The following is a 27,780-nucleotide window of genomic DNA, read 5'->3' as shown; positions in this document are numbered from 1 at the left end:
CTTCAATTTTATTGTCAGTTTCCAAGTCACATCACCTGAGGAATTAGCAAACTTCTTTACTTTGTCCACTTAGGACAAAGTGGTTTTTTTACTTTGCCTACTGATATGATTACACTAGAATTATTTACACCTTTAGAGTTAGGCAGTGACATGTTGCAATGAGTGACAGTTCTCAAAGAAATCAGCAGCATTCATTTATTGACTTCAGTGTTCAGGACTGGAACAGGGAACATAAACTCTTCTTTCTGTATTCACATAAGCAAGTTCATTCCTACATCTTATGCATCAAAAGAAAACAAATAAAAAGCTGAAAAACATTAATATTGGGACATATCCTTTTCTGTTGTGAACTTCTATGTCTAACTGGAGTTCTTTGTTTCTAATATCTACTGAAAGCAGCAAACAGGTTTTTTTTCCACACTTTTCCCAGAGCCAAGCGATATTGGATGGAGAAGTCATTTTAGGCAGGCAAGGTACTCAAGCTAATGTATCAGTGCTGGCATGATAGTTTGTCAAATATTATCTACGTTTCCTGAAGGATTTTTGTACCTGGAGCGTCTACCACAAATTAATTGTAGTATCTCTGTTTCTTCATGATGCACACTGTCACACTTTTCTCCTTTGTCAGAAATTGTAATGTGATGCCTTCAGCTTTTTAAAACGATAGAAGCAGAGAGAAGTCACGAGAATGTGGTGGGAGGTAAAAGCAGATGCTTTCTTTCCCATCTTACCTATGTATATTGGAATGAAAGTATTTCCAAGATAGTGGATTAGTTACTGTCAGCCTTCAAGAAAATGATGATACAATTATACTAAGCATGATTTGTCATATAATTATGCATCCCTCACAGTGTTCGTTATTTGAGAATAAGAAGGGATGCTGGAATCTTTAAAATTCAGTGTTCACGCAAAGCTAAAAGTAGCTATTCTACTCACTGGCTCCTACAACAACTGTATTCAGGGAGTAGCAATAAAGTGAGACAGTCTTTCAAATGCTCATTCTTCATTCATTCAATGAGTTCATTAATCATATGTTATCCAAAACCTGCAGATTAAATAGTGATTCCAGCTTTCATAAGAAGTTATTAAGTGTCATGCGTTTGTGTCTCAGGAGGGATGACAGTGAAAAAAGTTAAAGCCTGTGCTTTGCTAGGCCTAGAAATCTTGGAATGAGTGATGAGTCAGAAAAGCATGAAAGGCTTTATAATAGAAATGAAATGAATAATCCTAGCACAAAAATGATGGTAGATAGATTCAGGGAGATGTTTTTTACTGAGAGAGTGGTGAAGTGCTGGAAGAGGTTGCCAAGAGTTGTGGGTACCTCACTTGGAGGTATATAAGGCCAGGTTGGATGGGGCTCTGGCAATCTGATCTAGTACTTATCTAGTGGCTGGCAACCCTGCCTGTGACAGGTAGGTTGGAACTTGATGATCCTTGGGGTCCCTTCCAACTAAAGCCATTCTATGATTTTGTGATTCCTACAGTTCTGTGAAATGGCTCATTTATCTCCTTTGTTTGGTGTGCTGAGTCATGGGGATGCTCTGGTTTGTGCATGGCTGCATCAGATAAAGGTGGCTGCCTAATTCTGGTTTTACTGTTAATTTACTGAGCTTGTTATATTGCAGTTTCCACTGACAAATGATTACATTCCACCGACTCCACCGTTATTTTACAAATACATCAACAAATCTGAAGGATGTAAACAGTTCACCAACAGATTCAAATGGAAGCATATCATACTCTTTTTTCCTCAAAGAACTTTGTAAGCAAAGGCACAAATAGTAGATCTTTTTAGAGCAGGATTTGTCTTAGCTAACACAAGAGATCTTAGCTCCTTTGTAAAGCATATACATTTAACCCATGTTGCACTGATCTGCAGGGCTTCAGCCCTCCCTACTGACTTCCCTACCAAAACCTACGTCTGTTTTACCCAGTGAACCTCTCCCACCTCTGTCCATGGAAGTGCAATGAGCACTGCAATAGGGACACCAGTGCAACAGTTCAGTACAGCTCAGTGAGGCAAGGTTAAATAAAACGTAAAGCATCTGTGTGAGGAAGGAGGTCATTTGTTCTTCCATTCTGGCACACAGAAGTACATGACAGCAGGCCATGTTTTTAGATATGAAGTTACCTTTAACAACGTGTGAGAAATTATGAATGAAAGACATGAAAGGAAAGAAGATGCTAACAGAGTACAGCGAAAGGCAGCAGAATGAAGGAGGTGAATTACGCTCTGATTCATTTCTGACACCCAGGAACACACGGGCACAAACTGAAATGCCTGGACACGCAGGGAAAAGCTGGTTTTGCTGACAAGGGCACAGGTTACCAAGAAAGGCAGCAGGAGCTCCACCTCAAAATATATCAAACCTCAGGGACCTGGCTTAGAGCTGCCGCAAGTTTATCCCGGCCCCGCCATTTTGAGCTGCCCGCCCCGCCCGCAGTGCCGCTCGGAGCTCTGCAGGGGGCGCTGCCATGGCGGCGGGAGCTGCCGCGCCTCTCCCGCAGCACGCCGGGCCCGCCCCGTCCGGGCCGCGGGGCGGATGAGGCGTTGCGCTGGCAGCTGGTTCCTGTTGCCTTGTTGGGCCTGCCGGGCCGGGCTGGGCTTGTAGTCAGTAGTCGTGGCTCGTCATGGAGGCCAGGAAGATGAACTTGCCGCGGGGGCCCGAGAACCTCTGCTTCGATAAGGACGAGTTCATGAAGGTGGCTGGGGACCGTGTGTGTCCCGGGGGGCGACCGGGGGGGCTGCAGCCTCTGCCGGGCTCTTTGAGCCTACACCGGGGAAGCTGCGGGTGGCGCTGGGGGGTGATCCAGGGCAGGGGATGGATGTGGTGTGTGTGTACGAGCGTGTTTGGTTTGCACTTCTCCTTCCATCGTTCTCCTTTTCCTGGTTCATTTCCAGCCGGATTTTGACGTCGATCACTTTGTATCCGAGTGTAGGAAGCGTGTGCAGTTGGAGGAGCTCAGGGAGGATCTGGAGCTCTATTACAAACTCCTTAAAACGGCCATGGTAGAGCTCATAAATAAGGACTATGCGGACTTTGTTAATCTCTCAACGAACCTAGTAAGTGCTACTGTCATGTTCACGCTCTGTGCACTGTAACATGCTGCTTATTTTTCATATGAAAAGCATATGTTAGATTTAAGACATCTTAAACAGTGATTTTGAGGGGAGGTGAAAGTCCATTCCCAAAGAATTTGGCTGAAGTAGAGGCAAACACTTTCTGTTTTCATCTGCTAACACTTGTAAAATTGAAAGCAGCATGTCATTAAGATTCAGTAGTAAAGTTTCAGACAAGGCCACTCTGCAGGATTCTTTAGGAGTCTTCAAACTTACTATCTTTAGAAATTCCAACTCATTTTACTGAGAGTTTCGTGTTAAAATTGCTTGTTCCCTTTTTCTCTTGCTCTTTTGCCTCAGTTTATAACATTATACAGGCTCAAAGATTGAGATTTATCTTTTCTCTTTTAAGAAAAGTTGCTGTAGATTGTGATTTTCTTTCATTTTTGGCTTTATGTAATAATCTCATGTCTTTATACGTGCATTTAAAGTAAAATCTTTTTGCATTGTGCTTAAAACTGGAGTCAAATAAGTGAATATATCTCGGTTCTTCTTCAGTGTCTGTAAAATCATAGTCACTAATTGTCATGGGTTAACCTAAAATCTTCCTAATTCAGTTAACTTTCCAAATGAGTTATAAATGTTTTTATGGTAATTTCTTTAGGTTGGCATGGACAAGGCCCTCAATCAGCTTTCAGTACCATTGGGTCAGTTAAGAGAAGAAGTTATGGTATGCTCAAAAAAGTCATTATAACTTGTGTTCACTTCTGTATGATACATAAACTACATTTTATTTGTATTAGTCTTTATTATAATCTTTAAAAATTATACTCTTAGATGGGTAACAGGGGAAATGTGTTTTCTAGGACCTGCAGTTAACTTACATTTCTTACATTGCAGTAGTGCCTTTTAATCAAGCAGTGATGGATTCCTTAAATAATAAATGAATGAACTCTTGTAAGATAAATCTATACAAAATGTTAGAACTATTTCTGCCTGTTTTACTTTGAGGGCATTTGATCTATTTCCTGTTCTGCATTGTTAGAGTTTAGGTTTTTCATTTGCTTTTTAAGCTACTTCTTCATAGTAGTAAGCTAGCTTTTCATACTGACTTTTTTTTTCTCTCACAGAGTCTAAGGTCATGTGTCACTGAAGGAATTCAAGCAATAGATGATCGTCTGTCCAAACAAGAAGATATCAGAAAAAAAAAGGTACAGTAGATAAATTATTACCTCAAAGAGATGCTTATTAGGGCAACTTCTGACATTAACCCCTAGAAAATTGAGTTTGCAGACATCTAGGTCATGTAGATGCACACTGTGCAGAATTTTGCAGTTGTTAAAATGAGAGATTTTGATTGACTGACTTCATTTTTTTCACGTCTTCTTGATGATAAATATTTTGTTTGTTGGAAACACCGTCTCAGTTGCCTTTTTTTAGTTACAGTTGCTCTTACTTTTGCTTGCTGTAGTCCGTAAATTTATATATTGTGAAAGTAATTGAAGCACAACAGCTTAATTTTTGTATGGGGGAAGAATAACATCTGACTTTTTGCTTGACTCAGAAATACTCAGGGGTAAGAACAGCCGTTCTACAGCTGTGACAAACACTGTGGGATTTTATAGACACATGAACAGTGAGTGATACATGATTTAAATATTAAGAAGGCAGAGATCTTACACCAAGGGAGAAAAACAATAATTAAAAAAAAAGCATCCAAAGCATCTTCAGAAGTATTGCAACGGCTTTGGGGTCAGACATTAAAAGTCTTTCTTTACTTATAGGTGTGTGTCCTGAGGCTTATTCACGTTATTCAGTCAGTTGAGAAAATTGAGAAAATTCTCCATTCGCAAGGCACTAATGAGTTATCCACCTTAGAAGGAAACAGGTAAAAAAATTAAAAAAATAGGAAAAAGTGCTTGCTTAATTGACGGGACCAACTGAATTTTGTGGTATTGTTGTAGATGAATTTACAAACAGTAAAGTACACATTTATGCAATGCAAGTTGCATAAAATGTTGGGTGAAGTCACTAATCCTGCAGGAGTAGCCTGAGGCAGACAGGCCACACAAGCAGTGCTTCTGAAAAGTTCTGAGAAACTGGAGTGTGAGAAGTTTTGGTTTTTAACAGCGTAGTGGTCAGTGTCCTTTCCCTCTATCTTGGAGTGATGGAAGGTGTCTTCTGTTCAGTTTTGTAACTGATGTACCATCTGGGTGATTGCAGTAGTTGGCTGGGATGCAAGTTTTGCTTATAGACAGAGGAAGAAGACAATTCCATGAACCTGTTGGAGTGTGAAATAAGTTCTGGTGCTCTTCTGGATTGCACAGCAGTGAGTGGGTGGAGGTGGACAGAAGACTAACTAGATACACAGAAGAACAAAGCATATGCAGATATTTTCTGTCAGGGGAAGAGACTTCACAGAATCATATTTGGAAGCAAGACTGTACTTCAGTGATTCAAAAATTAGGATAATTATTGGCACCATATAGACTTGAGAAGGATGGTTTCTCTAGAGATAGCTGTCACAGAATCACAAGGTTGGAAAGGACCTACAAGATCACCTAGTCCGACCGTCCTCCCATCACCATTGCTACCACAAGCCACTAAACCATATCTTGTAGCTCCTCATCCGGATGCCTCTTGAACACTGCCAGGGATGGCTACTCCACCACCTCCCTGGGCAGCCATTCCAGTGCCTGACCGTTCTCTGAGAGAAGTAGTTTTTCTTTATGTCTAATCTAAACCTCTTCTGGTACAACTTGCAGCTGTTTCCTCAGGTCCTGTTTATTGCCTGGGAGAAGTTAGTTTTACCATATGACTAAAGGATGAAGTAAGGAAAGTTGGAAGGGTAGGAGCATTTACTGCAGTTTTCAAGCTCCGTGACAGCAAGCACCATCACAAAATAAATAAATGCTTCGTGCTTCTGGGCAGGATCTCCTGTTCCTCAGCTTCTGCTCACAGATTTTGTATCCACATGGGCCCAAACAACTCTGATGGTCTATGTCTTATTATTGTGTGATTGCAGCTGTACTGATTTCCAAATATTTATGTCTAATCACAAGATTTCAGGGAGTCATCTGTCTGATGCAGATGAAAATGAGTTGATACAAAAGGATCTGTGTATGTTCATTTTCTCATTATCTCCTTTCCAGCCCACTTTTAACTGGACAGGTTTTAGAGAGAATTGCCACAGAATTTAATCAACTACAATTTCATGCAGTACAAAGCAAAGGAATGCCCCTTCTGGACAAAGTGAGACCAGTGAGTATTGTCTAATAGCCAGCTTAACGTTTGCATGATCAAGCTAAAATGATACTATTGGAAAACAAAAGGCCATTACCACAGAGGAGAAAATTGTTTTCAAGAGGCCATGTTATCAGCTGTGGCAAAGTGTTATTTCTTCTGAGAGCTTGTATTTTGTTTGCTAGCTTTACGATAAATTACTTAAAGTAATAGTGGGAAATATGACAGGCACTTTAGTTCGTCTAAATGCATCTTGCAGTTTGTCTGCTTATTAATAGAGCGTATTCCAGAGATGTATATTGTTTTTGCTAGCTGCAGTGTACAGACTAAAATATAAACTGAATGTGCCTTAAAGTGGCTGACTTGAGTAAATTCAAGTTTGTCTTCCGCTGATATTTGGTGCCTAACTGTTGGTATCCTGGCTGGTAGGCTAATCTCCCTGATAGCCTGTTTATAGCAACTATCTGGTGGAAAAGATGAACTACTGTTTGGTTTTTTTTCCCTAGTCATTCATTTGTGAGAAGGAATGAAGGCAGGTGCTCAAGAAGTAGATAGTATGAGTTGAGGTAGTGCTTCAGGCAGATTAGCATGGAAGCTGTTATTCTTGATGGGTTTTGAGCTAGTGAGATATTTCATCGTTACTGCTTCATACTATTGTGTATTCCTACTGCTGATACAAGCTTGTTTTATATCAAGACTTCAGCGGTAGGTTATTGATTTGTGTACTGTTCACAGGGCTGTTCTGGCTACTGAATTATGAAATACAAATAACAACAGGAGTAGATTTGAGCAAACAGAGTGGTATTTATGGTGGGAGAACTTTTGTTCCTTTGTTGTGTAGCTTTCTTAACAATGTTTGGCCAGTTTTCTATACTTCTTGTTGATGTCCCAGTTTTGGTTGGGTCAGCTCTTAATAGCCTGTGCGGTGCTATTTTATTTTATTTTATTTTATTTTATTTTATTTTATTTTATTTTATTTTATTTTATTTTATTTTATTTTATTTTATTTTATTTTATTTTATTATTTTATTTTATTTTATTTTATTTTATTTTTTTTATTTTTTTTATTTTATTTTTTTTATTTTTTTTATTTTATTTTTTTAATTTTTTTATTTTATTTATTTTATTTTTTATTTTATTTTATTTTATTTTATTATTTTATTTTTTTTATTTTTTTAATTTATTTTATTTTTTTTATTTTTTTAATTTATTTTTATTTCTATTTTATTCTATTTTATTCTATTTTATTCTATTTTATTCTATTTTATTCTATTTTATTCTATTTTATTCTATTTTATTCTATCTTTTGTTCGGACTGGTGATGAAAATTTTGGAACATACCAATGTTTTAGTTGCCATCAGGTAGTGGTTTCCACTGTTGGTCAGCACTTGGGTTATTGGCTTTGCATATCCAGAGCAGATTCTCTGGTCGTGTAAAAAAAAATCAGTTTAAGATGGATGTGTGCAATATAGCACGCAAAGTGCTAGAGAGAAAATTTGGCTTGTTAAATTGGTAGTTCAACTTTGATTAAATTATTGCCGTGTTATTGAATTCGCTTTCAGTACAGAGCTTCAAGGGACCACATTGGGCCAACTGTATATCTGCAGCTAATGTAGCAGGGAGTTGGATCTAATAAAAGAAATGTTGTAGGAGATTAGGAAAAATGATTAGGAGAATATACATTGAACAGGAGCATATATTCTGACTGAAGCAGTTGTTCAGCAGAAGCCAGAAGGAATGCACCAGCGGGTCGTTTGTTGCCAGTACAATTCAATGTCTTTGGTTTGCAGTTATTTGGGAAGTAGTGCTGGGAAAACACTGTAATTATAGTTTTTGACAGAGGGGTAAATGCTGCAGTTGTTACCCAGGTAACATACTGAAAACTTTTGTGCATTATCACACATAGTTGTTCAGCTAGAGGAACTTTCTTCAGCAATGATGGCAAGGCTTTTCTAACTGCCATATTTCATTTCTCTTTATAGCGTATAGCTGGAATAACAGCCATGTTGCAGCAGTCTCTGGAAGGACTGCTCTTGGAAGGTCTTCAGACATCAAATGTTGACATAATACGTCACTGTCTTCGCACTTATGCAACAATTGATAAAACACGAGATGCAGAGGCATTAGTTGGTCAAGTGCTTGTAAAACCTTACATAGATGAGGTAAGAGAATATCAAGAATCTAAGAAGGTGAACTGACTTGCAAGCATACTTATTTTTCCAGCTTCAGTTAGCAGTTTCAGAGTACCTTTGTGAAGGGAACAAGGGAACCGACCATGTCATTTTTTGTTGCTTTTACTTAAGGAAAAAAGGTGGAGGAATTCTCTATTCACCTGTCACCAATTTTGGGTACATCCATTTGAGATTCTTTTTCTTATCTGTGTTTTTCTTGGGCATGGGAGAAATCCAGCGAACAAACCTGAAACTAAGTAAATGACTGTAGTAAAATACAGTCTACTCTGGACCAGAGTGAGTTGGAAGTGGAAGAGGGTAGACTTAGACTTGATTTTAGGAAGAACTTCTCTACTGTGAGGGTGGTGAGACACTGGAACAGGTTGCCCAACAAGGCTGTGGATGTCCCCTCCCTGGAAGCATTCAAGGCCAGGCTGGATGGGGCTTTGAGCAACCTGGTCTAGAGGGAAGTGTCTCTGCCTGTAGTGGGGGGGTTGGAACTGGAATCTTAAAGGTCCTTTCCAACTCAAACCATTCTATGATTCTGTGTTTGGTTCCAAGCTTTCACTTTTGTGTCCATGGGGAGGAAAGGCCTTGAAGTATGAGAGCTGCCTTGATGATTGCGATTGCTCAAATTGGTGTATGCTGATAGAAAACGGAATAGATCTCCTTTCCCTCATTATTACTATTAAAAGAGATAACACTTTTCAGTGCCTTTAAGTCCCACGTTACACTATTGTATCTTTCTCTTAGCTATCCAGATTTTTCTTTATTACCATTACTCTTGAAATGGGAGTGTTTAATAATGTTCTCCTTGCTTCAGAAACCTCTAAGTGAGAGGCATGGGATGAAGCGAGGCACTCTTTCTGTTTTCAGGATGTTTAAAACAAATATTCTCTGTTGGTATTTTACACTTATATTACGAAGTTAACTTTTCTGTTAAGACCCATAAATGCAATGTGAATGTTATTCCTTAAAGTGTTGAATGTGTAGCATTAGGCAATATTAATCGCCTTGTCTTAGGTTAGTGTCCCTTCTTACACATAAATGCAGAAGTAAACTTAAGCTATTTGTTTCCTTTTATTTAGAGGCTGTTTGCCATGTAGTGTTTCTAACCAAGGCAAGCAGAAAACTAATCTGTATAACTTCTGATGAAGGAGTTTTTCTAAATCAAGATAGGGGAAATAATCTATTTATTTGTTTATTTATTTATTTTAACACTCAGTAATTCCTTTAGCAGCCAAGATGTGGAATTATTCACCTTTCCCAGTGAAAGGATAGTCTATCTGATAAAACATGAGCTGTTTGTCATTGTCAGTAGGATGCTTCTTCCCTTCTTTAGAAAAGGAAACATTTAAAATCGTTCTGTTTTTACTTTGTGTGCATATACACTCAGAGAACAAGTTAGATGGCTTTTGGATGGTAGAAGAAGTATAATGTTTGTGACCCATCCACTTAAGAATGGTCTTCCTTTGGGTGCTTTCTAATGCTGTAGCAACTGCTGCAGTGGGGAATGGTCTTCTTTCCCTCAAGCTGATGCGTCCTGCTTGGAAACTGGGAAAGCAATATACTGAATATTGCAATATTTTTGGATATGGTATTGGGAGTTTTGAGTGAGTAGACATCTGAATGTTTTATTACTGTGTTTCATACTCTCTCTTCTGATGTTCAATGTTGAACTCTTCCTGACAGGTAATTGTGGAACAGTATGTTCAAGCTCATCCTAATGGCCTTCAGGCCATGTACAATAAACTGCTGGAGTTTGTTCCTCACCACTGCCGGCTCTTGCGTGAAGTTACAGGGGGAGCTATTTCAAGGTAAATGTTTGGACTTTCTTTTGGTTGCTCTAAAGTTACCACAAAGATAATACATTTTTGAAATATCTTGTACCTTCCATGCACAAATGTGGCCTTTTCCTGAGGTTTTATATTCAGTTTTGATTTGTATCACATGTGTTTTTAAGTCAGTGAACAAATTTTCTTGCTCTGGGGTCCAGACCTTCACAGGGGGCGAAGAAAATCCTCTATTTCAGTAGTAGAATTGAATACTCATGATACAACATACCAGATACCTAGGGTTGTTTTTTTTTACTCAAGGAAACATGATTGAATGTTTCATCTGAGAACAAGGGCATCATAAAGCTATCAGGCAACTGAAGTTCAAGAGCTACTGGATTGCTGGGGTACATTAAAAAAAAAAAGTGAGGATGATCCGCAGCAATTTGACAGGTTTATTTCGTAACATGTTTAATTGATTTGTATATGTCAATTGTTGCCTTAAAAAGAGCTTAATTCCTTATGCAGTTAAGTTGCCTTTTCTGAAGTTTAAATGTTTAATGTGTACTGAACTGTATCCACTTATCCATCTGTGTACAGGCTGGTTAATACGGTGGAATGCTCTAATTAGCAAAACTATGAAGGCATCCCATTTGCTCTTAAGTTGTATCAGTGTGTCAATACTCCTAATCTGTCAGCAAGTTTTTTTATCTGTATTTGTCATAATTGAAGGTTTTGACTTTGGTATACCGAGATGGAAAGAAATGCTTGCTTCTCTTCTGCTCTCAATTCAGACATCTTCCTAATGAGGGTGGCTTTCAGGCTTTTGTTTGGAAGCACTGTATCATGTATAAATACAGCTTGGAACAATGACAAAAGAGAATTAATTCTCCTTTCCGTTGAATAAGTCACCTTACACATACTTGGTATTTCTTTCAAGTTTGGAGCTTTTTAGATATTGAAAATACATGAGGAAGAGTTAGGAGTTTTCAGCTGAAAAGCAGTTGCTTTCCAGACACGCTTGCAAAATATATAATGGATAAAATTGTATAACACTTTCAGGGCTATTAAAATACTTGCAGTTTGTTGAGATCATTGGGATCATCCCAACCTGGAAGGAAGAACGGTGTGAGAGAATCAGCATTCCTATGCTTTAAAAAAGAGAAAAAACAATTACATTTTGTCTAATGCAGTGCACGTCCTTTTAGTTATCCTGACCTCTAAATAGAAGCCTGGTGCTAAAATACAACCATGGAATCATTTCATTTTTATTGCAGTGAAAAAGCGGATATTGTACCTGGATATGATTTCTTAGTGAACTCAGTGTGGCCAGAAATAGTACGTGGTTTAGAAGAAAAACTGCCATCGCTGTTTAATCCTGGAAACCCAGATGTGTTTCACGAGGTAATTCATTTTGTAACTTATTTTCCAGTTGTTCTTTCTATGACGCACGTAAGAATTGAGTGAGTCACATTCTCTACCTTTTTTTTTCCCACTGCTTTTATGTAAACTTCTGTTGTAGGTGGCTTGGAAAACTATCTCAACAACACTTGATTTTTCTACCCTCAGGTTTGTCAGTGTCGTGGTTTCAGTTTGGTACCTGGTATGGTGCTGTGCTTTGGATTTAGGGTGGGAATTATGTTGATAACAGACTGGTGTTATTGTTGTTGTTGAGCAGCGCTGCGCAGAGCCGTAGTCCTTTCAGCTTGTGCTGTGCTGCTGGTGAGGAGCTGAGGGTGTATGAGGAGGGGAAGAACCAGGACAATTGATTCGAAGTGGCCAAAGGGATGTCTCCTATCTTGTTGGGTACATATGGAACTATAAGGCTGGGGAAGGTAGCTGGAGGGGGCTGCTACTGTTTGAGAACTGGTCAGGCATTGACATCAGTCTGCAAGTGGAGAGCAATTGCATTGTGCACCGCTTGTTTTATATGTTCTATTATTGTTATTTTCCACTTCTTTCCTGTCATATTAAACCATCTTTGTCTCAACACAGAAGTTTTACATTTTTTTTTTCCTTCATTTTTCCCCCCAGTTTTCTCCCATGTCCCACTGCAAGGAAACAGGGTGCAGGGGAACAAATGTCTGTGTGGGGCTTAGCTGCCTGCTGGGTTAAACCACAGCCATCAGGGTAGGTCTTAAAGGGGTTACTGGAAGCCAGTTAGTCATGTGAATTTGGCCTTAAATATTTATTTTAGGAGTAGCTGTCCTGTTTTAGTTAGAGAATTGCAACATCAATGAAGGTGGAAGTGGATGACTGTGGTGTTTTTGCAAGATTAGGACTTCTGTATATGAAGGGCTCTCTTAATTGTTTTTAATTAAACAGCTAGGTTACAGTTTGCCTTAATACATCTCTGTTTCCCACGAAGCTTCAGTCATCCTTCAGGCTTTCACCTAATGTTGTGACTTGTGCTTTCTGCTTTATACAAGAACGTATTTTATACTTAGATGGTTTAACTCTTCTGGATGAAGAGTATCATCTTATGTTGAGCTGATATCAGCCAATGGTCCTGTTGTGTTTATTTAAAAAACAAAAACACCCACAGTGCCTTTCAGTAACTTGATGTAGTCCGTCTGAAGTTCTATCAAGGCTGATTTTGTCTACTTAAGATAAAACTCGGAGTCTAGGTCATAAAATATTTCATCTAAAAATCACTAAGAAGTTGAAGTGCCAAGGGTAAAAGTGCTCAGATGTCTATGGAAAAACTGGTAGGAGTAGTTATAAGTGAAGAAGGGATAAAAAGACATTTGCCATGTTACTGATAATCTAAGTAATGCAGACTGTAGTCAGTAGTCTTCTAGCTCTGTTTTCTAGTTTGATAGAACTTCAGAGTAGTCTTTTTCTCCAGGTTGGTCTGGTTATTTTATATATGTATGTATGTATAGCTATGGCAGTTGAAAGTGTTATCTGTTAAGGGGTCTTTACATGTAGAGGGAGTAGATGGAAAAGTATTTCTTTCAAGTCATGTTGTAAAATCAGACTGGCAGTCTTAGGCACGTGTTAAAGTAACTGTCATTGTGCAGAGGTTTTAAGTTGTTTTAGGTTATCATGCCTTTCTTTCAGACTCAGATTTGTAGTTTTACAGGCATTTGAGAATAATATGTCTTCTGCTTCTCAGCACTGATTGGAGTTTAGATTCCTGTATTTGAAAGCTGCTGCGTTTTGTTCCACGCTTTCATTCTTCAGTAATTTTGTTCAATCAGGTATCCAGTCCCAGAAGCTGAAAGCGAATCAATCTTGCATTTAGTTCCTTAAGTATAATATTATCAATAACTAGGTAATGCCTCTGAGTTGTCTTCCGTTTTGAAGGTGTCAGAGACCTTTCCAGAGTGTTCTGTTTATACCTTTGACTAATACTTCAGGCAGCTGAGCTTTAATGCCTTGCTTATCATCTTTTTGAAAGTACTGAGTTTATTATTTAAGAAAGCAGGTAGAAAGAACACTGATCTCTCATTGTTTCTGGATTTAATCCCCACATCTTTTACAGTTTTGTTGTGTTATAAATACAACCACACAGGGACAGAAGTAGCTAACCTAAAGGCTTTTGTGTGCCACTTCCTGAATGCCACCTCCATGCCATGCAATTGCCATATCACAAGAAAAACATTCTGTAATTACACATTTAACAGAAGGCTCCAAATGCACTGGGATACGCCATGCAAAAGCTTGTCTGTGTAAGTGCATTGCCCAGGATCATTTCTGAGGGCAGAACCTATCAGCAGCAACTCTGGGACTTCTCCTGGGAGTGTTTTACTGCTTCATAAAAGAATCTGATTGTGTTGCTCACCTGCTGCTCTGGAGTGGGGTAAAAGTCCTGCTGCTTACAGCCCTGTGTTGTCAGAAGCATTGAGAAGTAGAATTACTGTAGAATTACTGTACCCCCAAGAGAAGTGGAATTAACATTTCCAAAGTTGGAAGGGACCCACAAGGATCGTGGAGTCCAGCTTTTGGCTCCACACAGCACTACCCAGAGTTCAAACCCTATGCCTGAGAGCATTGTCCAACCACTGCTTGAACGGGGTAGCCTGGAGGTTTATCCAGGAATATTTCATTAATTCAACAGTGGCTTAATGAGCATGTTCTAACTTCATGAGGCAGCGTCTGATTTGTTTTATGGCTGTTTCTCGATGTTCTTTTAGTTAGGTGAGGGGTGTTCTAGTGTTGTTGGGTTTGTTTGTTGTACAGAACTATGCATGTCACCATGCTATTTTTCATTGCAGGGGGGCAGATTACAACTGTACCTGTACTACTGCTCCTTGATTTACACGGTCTTTGTGCTCTGTTAGCACATACTTGTTATTTGCAGAACTTATTTTTGGGGAAAGTTTTAGAAATTCCCATGATACAGTTCTATATAACAGAAATAAAGTACCATACTTTCATTCTCATGTGCGTTTGGTGAAGCATGTTTCTGGAAATAAGAACAAAATCCATCTACTGTATCCCTTTATCTCTCATTTACTGGGGCTGACTGTTCCTAGTGTTGTGCACCAGCGTTGTTCCACCCTGGTGATTCAGCTCGGGAATAGATCTCTCTGATCTGGCTGTTGATGGAGCTCAGACAATTCAATGCTTTTCAGAAGTGCTGTGCAGTCTATTTTTCTTATTACAGAGTAACACCTGTTAGATAACTGGTTTTGGTTTCACTGCAATCCAGGATTTTGGCATTATATGATTAGGTATCGGTGTTGGCCCATTCTGAGCCTTGAGCTTAACCATGGGCTGTTACAGGAGTTCTCTTCAGAGTGTTGTGGCCTTCATTGCTTACTGGGACCCTGGCAGTGATCAGAATGCTCATACTCTTCCTACAGAAGTACACTACCAGTATGGATTTTGTACAGAAGTTTGAACGGCAGTGTGGCTCACAGGCCAGTGTGAAACGGTTGAGATCTCATCCTTCCTACCACAGCTTTAACAACAAATGGAACTTGCCTGTTTATTTTCAGATAAGGTTGGTAAACATCTGTTGATTGTTTTAGAAGTGAAATGTTCCGTGTGTCATCTCTTTTGTTCCAGAGTCACAGAATCACTGAATCATAAGGGGCTGGAAGGGACCTCTGGAGGTCATCAAGTCCAACCCACCAGCTAAAGCAGGTTTCCTACAGTAGGTTGCAAAGGTTGAAAAGTGTTCCAAGAGTCTCTCAACAAATTCACGTGCTGTTTGTTACAGGAGTAGATCTCTTTTCCCTGAGGATAATGCAGCACTGTTAGTTGGGAATCTGATCATTAGCAGAGGCAGCTAACAGTTTCCTTCCTCAGTTTTCTGTTCCATGTATCTTTCAGTTTGCATACACAGAATGAGGATGAATGCTTGATTTTATGGATCGTTTTTGTTTACAGTCCACAATATTAATGAGGTTTTTAATATGCTGTTTTTCTTTTTGAACGTGCTAGCCTAAGAACTGTTCTAACTGTGTTGTATAACACTGTGTTGTACCGTAACTACATCGCCTCATGTTCTGCATTCTACTTAGATATTGTTTGTTTATGTTTTCTGTGCTGGACAAACCAGTCAGAAGATTTTCTTGCTTTTGTTTCCCACTATACTACACATTCATTTGTTCCATCACAACTGTTTGTGGGGCTGACCTACATGCTGGATCACTGAAATTATCAGGTCTTTTTAAAAAGTAAAATAAAGGAGGAGAAGTAGATGGTGGCAGCGAAGGGAATGATGTGCAAAAGAAGAAAGGTAAGAAAGTGAAGTTTATTTTTAACCTGGATCACAAGAGTGGCTTTCCTTATTGTATGTCTCTAGAAATGATAATTATGGTACAGCCTAGCCATGGTTATACAGCATGTTTAATCTAGTATAAACCTATGGTGCTGCTGAAAACATCCATTCAGGAATCTTATGAGAGCTGAAGCTAATTCAAGATAAGTGACAGGAACATGGAGATGGGAGCACGTTTGTTAGCATTTTGGTGACGTGCTGCATTTTGGAAAATGATGGTCCTGGCCTCCTGACATTCTCCTTTATTTTTTTTTCCACTTGCACAACTGTTCAGCAGCTGTGTGGTGAACCAACATGAAGAACTGTTACCTTGGGCAGAAAAAAAAAGTCCTGACTTCCAACTCCAATCAATTTTTCCAAACCACTTAACTGTGCAAATATTGATGCTGGCCCAAGGGACAGGGCAGGAGTACTCGCTACAATAGTGGTGCTGACTGTGCAGACTATGAGTATCTACAGCAATTATAAACTTCTTAGCAAAGGACAGGTATTGTTAATGAGTCTGTGAATCTGCCCGTCTGTTTGAAAGGGCAGCTTTTTAAACAAGTGACCACTTGATCAAGCTTTGATGCTTTTGTTCTAAACACTGAAATGAAGCTTCAGTGTATTCTTTCAAAAGAAAATAGCAATCTCTTACGTATCTTGAGTTCTGGCTGATCAAAAGGAAAAAAGAAGTGATTCTCCTTTAGGATTACTCTGAGTCCAAATAGTGCACTATTTCGGTAGATGATTGGATAACAGGAATTGCTTCGTCTTTCACCACCATCATTCCTATATGCTGGAATGAAATGATAACATTTGGAATTGCCACTGAATCCTTCAGTACACAACTGTGAAAATAATGAAATATATTCACAGCAGGGAGGTTTTTTCTTTGCTGTAGGTAACTATCCTCAAGTCACACAGGATTTGTATTGAAGTGTGTTCTTCCACTATTACGCTTTTGGTTAAGGTTGCTAGTTTTTTCGGTTACAGAAATTGTCCAGAACCAAGAGCCCTCACTAAAGCCTGTACAAAGAAGGCTGTAAGGAATAGATGGATGTAGAGGCATTTCTTCTGTAGCAGTGCAGGTAGCAGCAGCCTCAGTAACTCTTGCCTTTTCTTTCAATGGCATCAGTACAGCAGACGCTTCAGAAGAAAAAGAAAAAAAAAAAAAAGGGGGGGCAAAAAAGGAAAAGGGGGCAGAGCATCCTGTGAGGATCTATTGATTTTTGTCAGGTACAGAGTTGTTTGCAGAACGTTATGCCAGTGTCCATTAACAAACACATAGAGAGCTAAAGATTCCCAGTGCCATGTGACATACCTGAAGGTCAGCTTAAGTAAGTATGAGGTAATGAGTTCACTTCTAGTGTGAAAACAATAACAATTAGGAAAAAGAACCTACAGACGCAAACCTTTACTCCCTATAAAATGATCTAAAGACATGACGTGACCTTATCCTAAGTTCCGTGTTTATTTGTAATGTGTAAGTTTTAAATCTGCCCATATAAAATCAAATGTTGTCTTTCAAGTATTGGTTGACTGGCCTTACTTATATCCCAGGTTATGTTGAGGAAAATAATAAATGCATAATCTGTTTGTGTGTGTGCACTAATGGCATAGAGACTGAACACTGAAAAGTAATGAGGCATCAGTTTAAGAAATGATTTACTTATAATCCAAACTTGTGTTTTTCAGATTTAGAGAAGTAGCTGGGGCCTTAGAAGCTGCACTTTCAGACTCCCTAGAGGAAGCACCAGGTAAACTTCAGTGCAAAAATTAATAGTTTCCCTATTGTGATAGAAGCTGTGTTTTAAGTAGCACTGATTATTGCCTCTTCATCATTTACTGACTTGCATCCTTAGGGTTCACGAGTGTTGATTTTTGATGAACTGATTTAACAGTACATTTTTGTAGGGAAGGCAATATAAGAGCATTGTTCAGTGATCACTTCGCTTACTAACAGCACTTCTTATGGTAGCAGTAATTAACATATTTGTGGATCTATTCCCTTAGTTCAAAAAAGGTCTAAATTTTCACTTGGCAACCTGCATGTGATATCCAAAAGGTTGTGCTTTGTTATTGGGGCAGACTTTTCTTGTTGCATGTATAGAGGAAGATGTCTATTTGTTGGTTTTCTATAGATTGTAACGTTGGCTTCTACTCAAAACGCATACACTGATTTATAAGCAGGTGAGAAGGCAAGCATAGTATATTCTATGATTTCTTAGAAGTATATTTTAATTAGACAAACTGTTACTTCAGTTAACGGAGTAAATACCTTTGAGGAAGGCAGCGAAAAGTAATGTATATACATGCACACATATATTTGTGTATATAGTTATGCACATCTTGTGTGTAATGTTTTGAACTTTTAAATTATTAAACTAAAGAGAGTAAGGAGGAAAAAAACTATTGGAGATGAAATGTGTAAAACCTCCAACTTCAAGGCATTTATTTGGAACTCGCAGTCATGTGAATTAGCTTTTGAATTGTATACTTTAAAATTAGAATCATAGTATGCATTGGGTTGAAAGGAACTTTAGGATTAAGTTCCAAACCCCTTGCAACAGGCAGGGTTGCTGTCCACTAGGTTACCCAGGGCCCCATCCAACCTGGCCTTGAACAACTCCAGAGACGGGGGCATCCACAACCTCTCTGGGCATCACCTCACCACCCTCTCAATGAAAAGCTTCCTCTGACATCTAAATCTAACTTCTAATTTAAAGCCATTCTTCCTCATTCTATCACTGTCTATCCATGTAAAAAGTTGATTTCCCTCCTTTTTATATGTAATTTCCCTTTAAATGTTGGAAAGTTGTAATAAGGTCTTGATGCAGCCTTTTCTTCTCCAGACTGAACAAGTCTAGCTCTTTCAGCTTGTCTTCATAGGAGAGGTGCTTCTGTCCTCTGATCATCTTTGTGGCCCTTCTCTCGACCCTTCAAAAGCTCCACATCTTACCTGTGTTGGGGGCTCCAGTCCTAGATGTGGTAATCCAGATGGAGCATCATTAGGGTAGAGTAGATAGAGGCAGTCACTTCCTTTGTCCTGCTGTCCACCCCTTTTCTGTTGCACCCAGGATACCATTGGCCTTCTGGGCTGCAAGCGCAGGCAGCTAGTTCACATTAAGTTTTTCATCTACCAAGATCCCTAAGTCCTCTTCAGTAGGGCAACTTTCAAAGAGTTCTTCTCCCATTTTGTATACATATCTGGTACTACCTTCTCCCAAATGCAAAACCTTTAACTTTGCTTTATTGAACCTCATTAGGTTTGCAAGGGCCCCCCTTTCATGTTTATCAAGATCCTTCTGGATGGTATCCCTTCCTTTGGCTGTATTAGCTGCACTGCTCAGCTTGATGTCGTCAGCAAACTTACTGAGGGTGCACTCAATCCTATCATCTGTGTCATTGATAAATATGTTAAATAGTACCTGTCCCAAGTCCTGAAGTGTCCTTGAGGAATGCTGCTCATCACTGGCCTCCTCCTGGACATAGAGCCATTGACTACAACCCTCTGGTGGTGACCTTCCAACCAATTCTTTATCTGCCAAATAGTATGCCTTTCAAATCCACATCTCTCTGATTTACAGATAAGGGTGCATTGGGGGGCCATGTCACTGGCCTTCAGAAGTCCAGATAGATTACATCATTTACCTTCTCTTTGTCCATCAGTGCTGTCACTCCATCTTACGGAGGCCACTGGATTGGTAAGGCATGACTTTCCCTTGGTGAAGCCATGCTTGCTGTCTTGGATCACTAGCTTGTCCCTCATGTGCCTTAATAAGTCTTCCAGGAGGATACATTCGGTGATCTTCCCAGGCACAAAGGTAAGGCTCACCAGCCGAGACTCCTTTCCTCCCTTTCTTATAAATAGGAGTGGTGTTTCCCTTTTCCTGGTCACTGGGGACTTTGCCTGACAGCCAGGACTTTTTGAATATGATGGAGAGTGGTTCGGCAAGCACCTCAGCGAGCTGTCTTTGGGCCCTGAGCTGCATGTCATCCGGCCCCATGGACTTGCACACGTTCAGTCTCATGGGGCAGTCTCAGACTTGTTCTGCAAATACTGGTTTGCTCCCCCAGTTCCCAGAGAGAGGTTCAGGGATGTGAGAAATAAGAAAATGCTGGCTGTCAGCAAAGATTGGGACCAAGAACTCACTGAGTGTGCCTCAGGTTTTTTCTGTATCTGCTGTAGCCAGTTCTCCTTTCCCTTTATCAGTGGAGGTATGTTTTCTTTGATCTGCCTCCTCTGACCTGTGTACCTTGCTTTTAACATCTCTCACCAAGTTCAGTTTCATCATGTGCCTTGGCTTTCCTAAACCTATCTGCATGTCTGGAGAGCACCCCTGTATTCTTCCAAGGTGATGAGTCCTTGTTTTCCCTGCCTGTACTTGCCCTTCTTTTGCCTCACTTTGACCAGCAGGTCCTTGCTGATTTCCTGCCTGTGCTACCTGCTTTCTTATTCGGAGGGATGGAGAGCTTTTGTGCTCTCAGAAAGGCAGCCTTAAGGAGTAGCCAGCTTTGTTCCACAGCTTTGTTCCACTCCTTTGTCTCTAAGGACAGCTTCCCAGGACATCTTCACAGAATTATCAAGGTTGGAAAAGACCTAAAAGATCATCCAGTCCAACCATCACCAATACTTCTCAGCTAAATCATATCCCTCAACACAACATCCAAACGTTTCTTGAACACATCTTGTTCAGCAATTCCTTAAACCAACCAAAGTTAAATATCCTGAATTTCAGGGTCCTGACTCTACCCTTTGCTAGGCCCACGTACCTCAAGGTCACAAACTGAACCAGTTCCTACAGTCCAGGCTGCCTCTGATACTAACCTCTTTAATGTCTTCCACATTGGTGAGCACCAGATACAGCAATGCTTGTATTTCCAGAGTTAGTTTTAGTCTGTGCTTAATAAATCCTCTTAGATATCTTTGTGATTGTGTCTGTTAGGGATATTTGTTGTTAAGCATTGGATAATGCATTTATTAACATCAGTAATTAACATCTTTCGAGACTGTGCATAGGAACTTAACCTTTGTTGCCTGATTCTTTTTAGAGGGCAGCTCGTACTGTCTTTTGGCTACTCACATGGTCTGGATGAGTCTTTTGAAGTGCTGGTCGGATCAGATGTTTTTACCATTGTTAGCACACCGCCTGTGGAAACTTAGCCTGCAGATTTTGTCACGTTACTCTGTGTTCATTAACGAGGTAAGAGAACAACGTAGTTACGGTTCTGATGACTGTCCATCAGTAAGAGACCTCTTAAAAAAAAAAGGATGTAACTTCTTTTAAAGTAATTATTTTTTCTGAATTTAAAAATGCTTAATAAGAACACTCAAATTAGTGAGTTTGTTTTATAAAAGTTATCGCTGCAAAACATGTCATTGGCCTGGAATGTTGTTACTGCCCCTGTGGTTGTTATTGTCTGCTGGTTGCCGAGGCAGTTGTTCTGTATTTGCTTGAGACTATCTCTGCCACTGACAGAAGTAGTGCTGTTGGTGTGTTTTTGTATTGGTACAGTGAATTAAGTTGTGAAACTGAGCTAGATGAAAAGTAACCCTGGGGGGAAAAAAATAAAAAGGCAGTGAGTAAAACGGGATCAGTTATTCTGTGTTGACTTAAAACACAAAATGTCATGGTTAACTACCCCAAAATTGTAATTCCAGCTTCCAAGTAGAAGATGTTGTCCTTTGCTCTTTCTGCTCCAAACCATGTAGGTTTGCCCCTATTCTTTTTGTCACAGAATGACAACCTGATATTGGAGAATAACTGAGGATATAATGAACTTCTGAAAGTCATGTGGTCCAAATTCCTGCACAAAACAGGGCTAAGTGTAGGTAAGGTTATGAAAACCTTATAAGGTTGAGTTTTGAATATCCGAAGGTAGAGGCTTCACAGCCTCTCAAGGAGCCTGTTTCCAATGATTGACCACCCTCAGGATCAAGTATCCTCATATTTGATACAGTTGCCTTTGTTGCGCTTGTCCAAATTCTCTTATTCTGTCAACTGTATCTCAAGGGAAAAGGCTGATTCCATCTTCTCTCTACATTCCCCCTAGGTATTTGAAGACAGCACTCCTTCTCTTGAGACTGAATAGTACAGTTCTTCAAGCTATCTCATGAAAGTGTTGATAAGTTGCAGAATTAAAACAGGGTAGCTGAGCAAAGGACATGCTTTGCAGTAGAGGGCTCGAGGAAGTAGGAGAAAGGAAATGATTGACAGCAGTGAGTTATGTTTCTTGAAACCAAACAAGACCTTGGCTAGCCTTATACAGGTATAAGCAAAAGGGAGGATGAAAGGCCAGGGGGGACTCAAACTCCTCCATTTGCTGGCTGTATTGGCCTAGAAATTGTTCAAAACTTTGATAGGCATATCTCTGAGTATTCCTCTCAAGGGTGTGATAGTGGAATAGATTGTGTGTCAATACTCTAGCAGTGGAATTGGTTATCTTTGCAGTGGAAATTATCCATCCAGCACAATCCACAGGTATTAACTGTGTAAAGTGGGTAATAATTAAGTCTGTTCATTTGAACACGACACTGGTGAAAATTACTCCAGAACTGTACTGCCTTGTTGTGTAGTGATAAAAAAAAGCTCTAAATCATTTAATTACTTGGTGCATCAAAATCTTCTTTAAAACCATCTTGTTTTATGTAATTGAAGAGTGCAGTTATCACATGCAATTGTGACATTTTAATGTCTAAAACTTATGAATCCTTTATATACTGTCTCTATAAACGCAACTTTAGCTGCCTTTGCTATTGCTAGGTTTCACATCTCAGTTTGACCTTTCAGGTTTCTTTAAGGCCCATTTCCAGCGAGAATACAAAAGAAAGCAAAAAATTAATGCCAGCTGGTAGAAAGGAAACTTCTGTAAACCCCAGCTCTAATGAGGACCAAGGGAATGGGTCTTCTCCAGAAAGTCAATCTTTGCCTTCCATATCCAGTGCTCAGTTGGTGTATGTAGCTGCAGATCTGGATAAACTCCAGGAAAAGGTTGGTGCTTGTGATTTCACGTACAGAAGTCTTTGTCAGTCTGTGCCAGTGCTGTTTGTTTTGGATCCTGTTAATTCAAAAAACAACAACAAAAAGTACATCTTTTGTTTCTAATTTATCTTGAATGCTAAAACCAGAGTAGTTTGATAGAGAAAGCGTCACCTGACATAAGGAGTCTGTTCTCTACCTAGATTGAGTTACCAGCTACAGAAGAAACCTCTTCAGGTATTTAATCAGTAGCTGATAGACTAAAATGTTAAATGTTTCTAAAATGTTTCTGCTCATTTTTGGTGCAGAGTATCATTGCCCCAGAGACTCACTTTTGCTTGTAAGATCTCTGGCCTCAAAGTGTGATGCAGTTTTGACTTTAATATTATATTCTCTTTTATAAGAGAACTCTTCAGAAGAGTTCTATCATCATCATGTTTTACTAATGATCCAGAAACTTCAAAATAGCTGTACGGTATTAATATGCTTTCAGTAGGTCACTTTTCCAACGTACTTCAGTCAGTAAGACTGAAATTTCTGTATCCTGTGAAGCTGCATCTGGGTCGATAATATTTTGTGAATCGTCAGTTGTTTTCTCTGAGGACAAAAATGGTAACGTAGGGAATTGAATGTATAGGCCTTAATTCCCACCAATATTCTCACTGGCCTGAGACTCAGTTTCCATAAACACAACAAAAACCCAGAAGATTTAAAGGGTCTTTTGGTACACTGCTAACTTGCAGGGTATAGGAAGAGCTATTTCAATATGTTGTTAATAAGACTGTGTCTATCTTATGTTTCCTTCTTTAGATTCCTGACGTCTTAGAAATGATTACACCAAAACTTGAGATGATTGGCTTCAAGAATTTGTCCTGTATCGAAGGTAAATCTGAGAGACTGAATTCAGTCTTTCCCCCTTTTCCCAAGTCCTTCTGCTAACCAAACCATATCAACTTTTATACACAGTTTGATTGTTTATAATGAAAAACTTGAAAATAGGAGTGTTTTTCTTTTGTTTATGTAATGGTGTCTGTTTCTGACCTGAACCATTCTGTGACTCTGAGAAATACAAACTGCCCTAAGTGGAACTGTAAAGTCTAGAAAACGTTTGGTTAAGAATTACTGAGTCCAAAGTAGTTTCTCAGGAAAGAACTTGTTGTTTTCTAGTAATTAGGATGGTTCTCCAGGAAGCAGGGAACCTCAGTCTGAAAGATCGATATCAAATCTTTAAACTCTTGCAGTAAGGAAAACAAAAAACAGTAAAGGAGATGGTTTGCACTAGCTGAAACTAAAACATTATGGGTACATGTTATAAGAGAGGTAGGAGCTTGTGTATGTTGCAGCTCAGTAGGTGGTCTCCTGACCATTCCAAGTGTGCATTAGGCATGTTCCAGTTACTCCCTGGGGAATTTAGGTACTGTGGAAGTTAATTGTACAGCCCCCATTTCCTTGGTAGATCTGAGCCTTTTGATTCAAGCCCCGTGATACATTGATAATGCTGGAAAAAAAATGTGAACTTGGAGAATGTCGCTTTACCTTTTTTGTTTGTTTCTTCTGTGTATCCATTTTTCTGGCTGAGGATTGCCGGATATTAGTAGAGATGTCTTACAAATGGTTAATAAGTATGTATTTATTAACTGTCCTGTATTTGACACCGGGAGCAGTCATCTAGGACAGCGAGATGGGGATGATGCTGATTTGTATTGTGATTGGGCAGGGTAGCTCATCTTAAACTTCAGTGTTTTTACTTCAATAGGAGCCTTGGAAGACTCAAAGACTTCTTTATCAGCCTGCGTGCCTACTTTGAATAACAGGATTATCCAGGATCTCAGTGAGTCCTCTTTCACTTACCTGAAGAGTGCACTGGAAATTCCAAGATTATATAGGAGAACCAATAAGGTCAGTGCTGATTGTAGTTTCAGATTTTAAAATAGATCTCAAGGGAGTCTGGGTAAGGACTGCTAACTGAGCGGTACATGTATGATTTGCTCCAGGGCTGTTTGTATCTGTTAAGCAGTCAACAAAACTATTTTATAACTTCAGATGATTTAGTGATTACCATTTACCTCTTAGAAAAGAAGGGAGCCAAGGGAGAAGAGTCTGAATGTCTTCCTGAATACTGAGAGCTCTCTACAACTACCTGAAAGGAGGCTGTAGTGAGGTGGGAGATTGTCTTTTCCCAAATAAAACAGGACAAGAGGTAGTGGGCTTATGCTGCAACAGAGGAGATTCAGGTTGGATATTAGGAAGAACTTCTCCAACAGAGTGGTGAGGCAGTGAAATGGGCTGCCGAGGGAGAAGGTGGAGTCACTGTGCCTGGAGGTGTTAGGAAAGATGGAGATGTGGCACTGAGGGATGTGGTTAGTGGGCATGGTGGGGACAGGCTGACGGTTGGAATGGATGGTTTTAGTGGTCATTTCCAACCTTAATGATTCTGTGATCTTTGAAATTTTAGGTGAGGTAACAACGAGAATACAGGCTTGTGATGGAAGGAAAGGCAAGAAGTAGAACTACTAGGCAAACAAAAAGGGGTTAATAATAAGAATAAACATTTCCCTCGTGTCATAGCATGTATCAAAACATGAACTGCTACTGAGCTTCAGGCTTCTTTTGGAGTAAGTGGCAGGGGGTGGCACTTCTGACTGCTCTGTCAAGAAACGTTTTCCCAGCGGGCTGATTGTAAGAAAGCTTGAGTAACGGGTATTTCAGGTGTACCCTGTGTATGTATTCTGTGTGTGTTTGGTTTCTTTGCAATGCGTGAGGCTTGTCCAAGCTCTTGGATGGATCAGCCCTGGAGAGGTGAGGGATTCTGTGTTCAAGACTAGCTCAGAAGAAGGTAATGAAGGGATGGATATTAGAGTTATCCCAAAAGCATTCTTCTGGAAAATATGCTGTGGTATTAGGGTGGTATAAGAATAGAAGGAGCAGTGTTTTCAATTTAGTGAAGTGTAATACAAGATAGTAGTTATTCTAACAGTAGTACGTGGTATATACTGAGCCTGTTCAGCTTTTCTTGAGGTCAGTGTGAGTAGGAAGTGCCCTTTGTAACATGAGTAACTGGCTGGCACACGCATCCTCAAAAGCTTTGGTCGTTTTGGATGCTGTTCCATAGTATATTCCATAGAATAACAATGCTGAATGATTTTGTCATGGTGTCTTTCCTGTGTATGATGACCTCTTTGCTGACTGGCATAAATAGGTATCTGTTTCTTGGCCCACATACGCTCTTAGCATTCTACATATATGCTGTAATTGGAGTCCGTCTTTTCAGTAGATAAATTAAAGGTTCTTTTTCCCACCTTCTTTCCCTGTCATTTCCCAGGAAGTGCCAACTAAAGCTTCATCTTATGTTGACAGCGCTCTTAAGCCCTTCTACCGACTGCAGAATGAGTACAGAAATATACTGAAACAGCCCATGATCCATCTGTGGTTGGAAGGCGCCCTCTCTGAAAGCACACAGAAGTAAGAGAGCCACACGAAACATTCTGTACAGAAAGTGGGCTTTTCTGTAAAAGTTTTGCTCTCATTAATTTTCTATTTTTAGGTATTATGAAACTGTATCAGATGTGTTGAGTTCCGTTAAGAAAATGGAAGAGAGCTTAAAAAGGCTGAAGCAGGCCAGAAGGACTGCAGCTTTGAACCCCGTTGGTACAAATGGGGGCATGAGTGATGATGATAAAATTCGACTGCAGCTGGCTCTGGATGTCGAGTATTTTGGAGAACAAGTAAGTTAAAAGAGAGAACATTTGTTTACTGCTATTACTGGTTTTGGGAAGGGAGTGAGGAACAGGAGGAAAGTTCAGCTTCATTTTTTGAATGTGAAACTATGTATATGTTTTGATTGGCTTTTACACCTGTGTAATACAGATGATTTGAAACCTGAGTGAGTGTAGAGCCATCTTCAGCCACACATGCTTTCCTGTGATTTCTTACATAAATGAAAAAGCTTGTTTTTCAGTGTCCCAAATTCAAGTATTGCTTAGTATTCAGAAGCTGAAAGAAATACTAAGTGGACAAATGAGGGAATTTTTTTCTCTGCATTGATATAAATGATTTTATAGCTTCAGTTTTTGTTTGCCTTCTCTCTGGGTATTTCCAGCTTTGCCTTAATGCATAGTCAAGGGTTTACATCCAAGAGCTTTGAGGATTTCTTACTTACTTGTTCCATTATATAATAGTAAGCTCTTTGCAGTGCCAAATGTGATCCCTTAATTAACAAAGTGAAAACAAGTGGAAGAAAATAGTCCAGGAAATGTATGTAGTAGCTGTGTCGACCTGCATAAACATACTGATTTGTAGTCCTTATTTCTATATGTAATATGCAGATATAAACTTCTAAGTGTAGGTCCACATCATTAGTTGCCAAGCAGTTGTCATCAGTCTTGTTTATGAGCACATGCTGTGGCTGCACTGTAGCAGGCAGATAAATTTGGCTTGTGTGTAAGCTGATGCTTTTCTCATTTCTGAGGCTTAACAGAAAGGAAAGTGATTGAGGTGGAGGTGTGGAAACTGTTAACAGGAAATACCATTTGGCAGTTTTTAGCTAGGAGCGTGAGTTGGGTTCTTGATTTTTGTATTCCTATTACATGTAATAAAAGTATTGCTATGCGAATTTAAGTTGAACTGGGTTAGATTATTCATAATTAATAATTTAGGAGCTGATTTGGTACATTCGGACCAAATTTGGAGTTCCAGCAATGAACACCTGTTGAGGATCATTTCATTACTGGTGTAGTTAGATTTCAGTGCACTTCTAGATTTACCACTGTTGTGTTTTTTTTTAACTGCTAGAGTAATAGATTTCCTGGGTAGGAAATTACTTGTAGTAACCTT

General features: G+C 39.5%; 1 protein-coding gene across 2 annotated transcripts in view; it reads left to right on the top strand.

Moving 5' to 3' along the window:
* Positions 1 to 2,514: 2,514 nt before the first annotated feature.
* COG2 (component of oligomeric golgi complex 2) overlaps positions 2,515 to 27,780 on the top strand; it is a 26,433-nt gene continuing 1,167 nt past the window's right edge. The window contains exons 1-17 of one of the 2 annotated variants that reach the window (XM_072331213.1): positions 2,515 to 2,703; positions 2,903 to 3,064; positions 3,726 to 3,791; positions 4,192 to 4,272; positions 4,846 to 4,949; positions 6,214 to 6,322; positions 8,288 to 8,467; positions 10,169 to 10,293; positions 11,529 to 11,655; positions 15,063 to 15,202; positions 17,663 to 17,724; positions 21,020 to 21,171; positions 22,759 to 22,959; positions 23,758 to 23,830; positions 24,704 to 24,846; positions 26,270 to 26,409; positions 26,492 to 26,672. In XM_072331213.1, the coding sequence (XP_072187314.1) occupies positions 2,632 to 2,703; positions 2,903 to 3,064; positions 3,726 to 3,791; positions 4,192 to 4,272; positions 4,846 to 4,949; positions 6,214 to 6,322; positions 8,288 to 8,467; positions 10,169 to 10,293; positions 11,529 to 11,655; positions 15,063 to 15,202; positions 17,663 to 17,724; positions 21,020 to 21,171; positions 22,759 to 22,959; positions 23,758 to 23,830; positions 24,704 to 24,846; positions 26,270 to 26,409; positions 26,492 to 26,672 (2,118 nt within the window). In that variant the 5' untranslated portion in view covers positions 2,515 to 2,631. The remainder of the gene's footprint in view (positions 2,704 to 2,902; positions 3,065 to 3,725; positions 3,792 to 4,191; positions 4,273 to 4,845; positions 4,950 to 6,213; positions 6,323 to 8,287; positions 8,468 to 10,168; positions 10,294 to 11,528; positions 11,656 to 15,062; positions 15,203 to 17,662; positions 17,725 to 21,019; positions 21,172 to 22,758; positions 22,960 to 23,757; positions 23,831 to 24,703; positions 24,847 to 26,269; positions 26,410 to 26,491; positions 26,673 to 27,780) is intronic. The other variant, XM_072331214.1, reaches the window with a different exon arrangement.

The sequence above is a fragment of the Excalfactoria chinensis genome, chromosome 3 (genome assembly GCF_039878825.1).
Source record: "Excalfactoria chinensis isolate bCotChi1 chromosome 3, bCotChi1.hap2, whole genome shotgun sequence".
Lineage (NCBI taxonomy): Eukaryota > Metazoa > Chordata > Aves > Galliformes > Phasianidae > Excalfactoria > Excalfactoria chinensis.
This window is presented reverse-complemented; position numbering and strand designations above follow the sequence as displayed.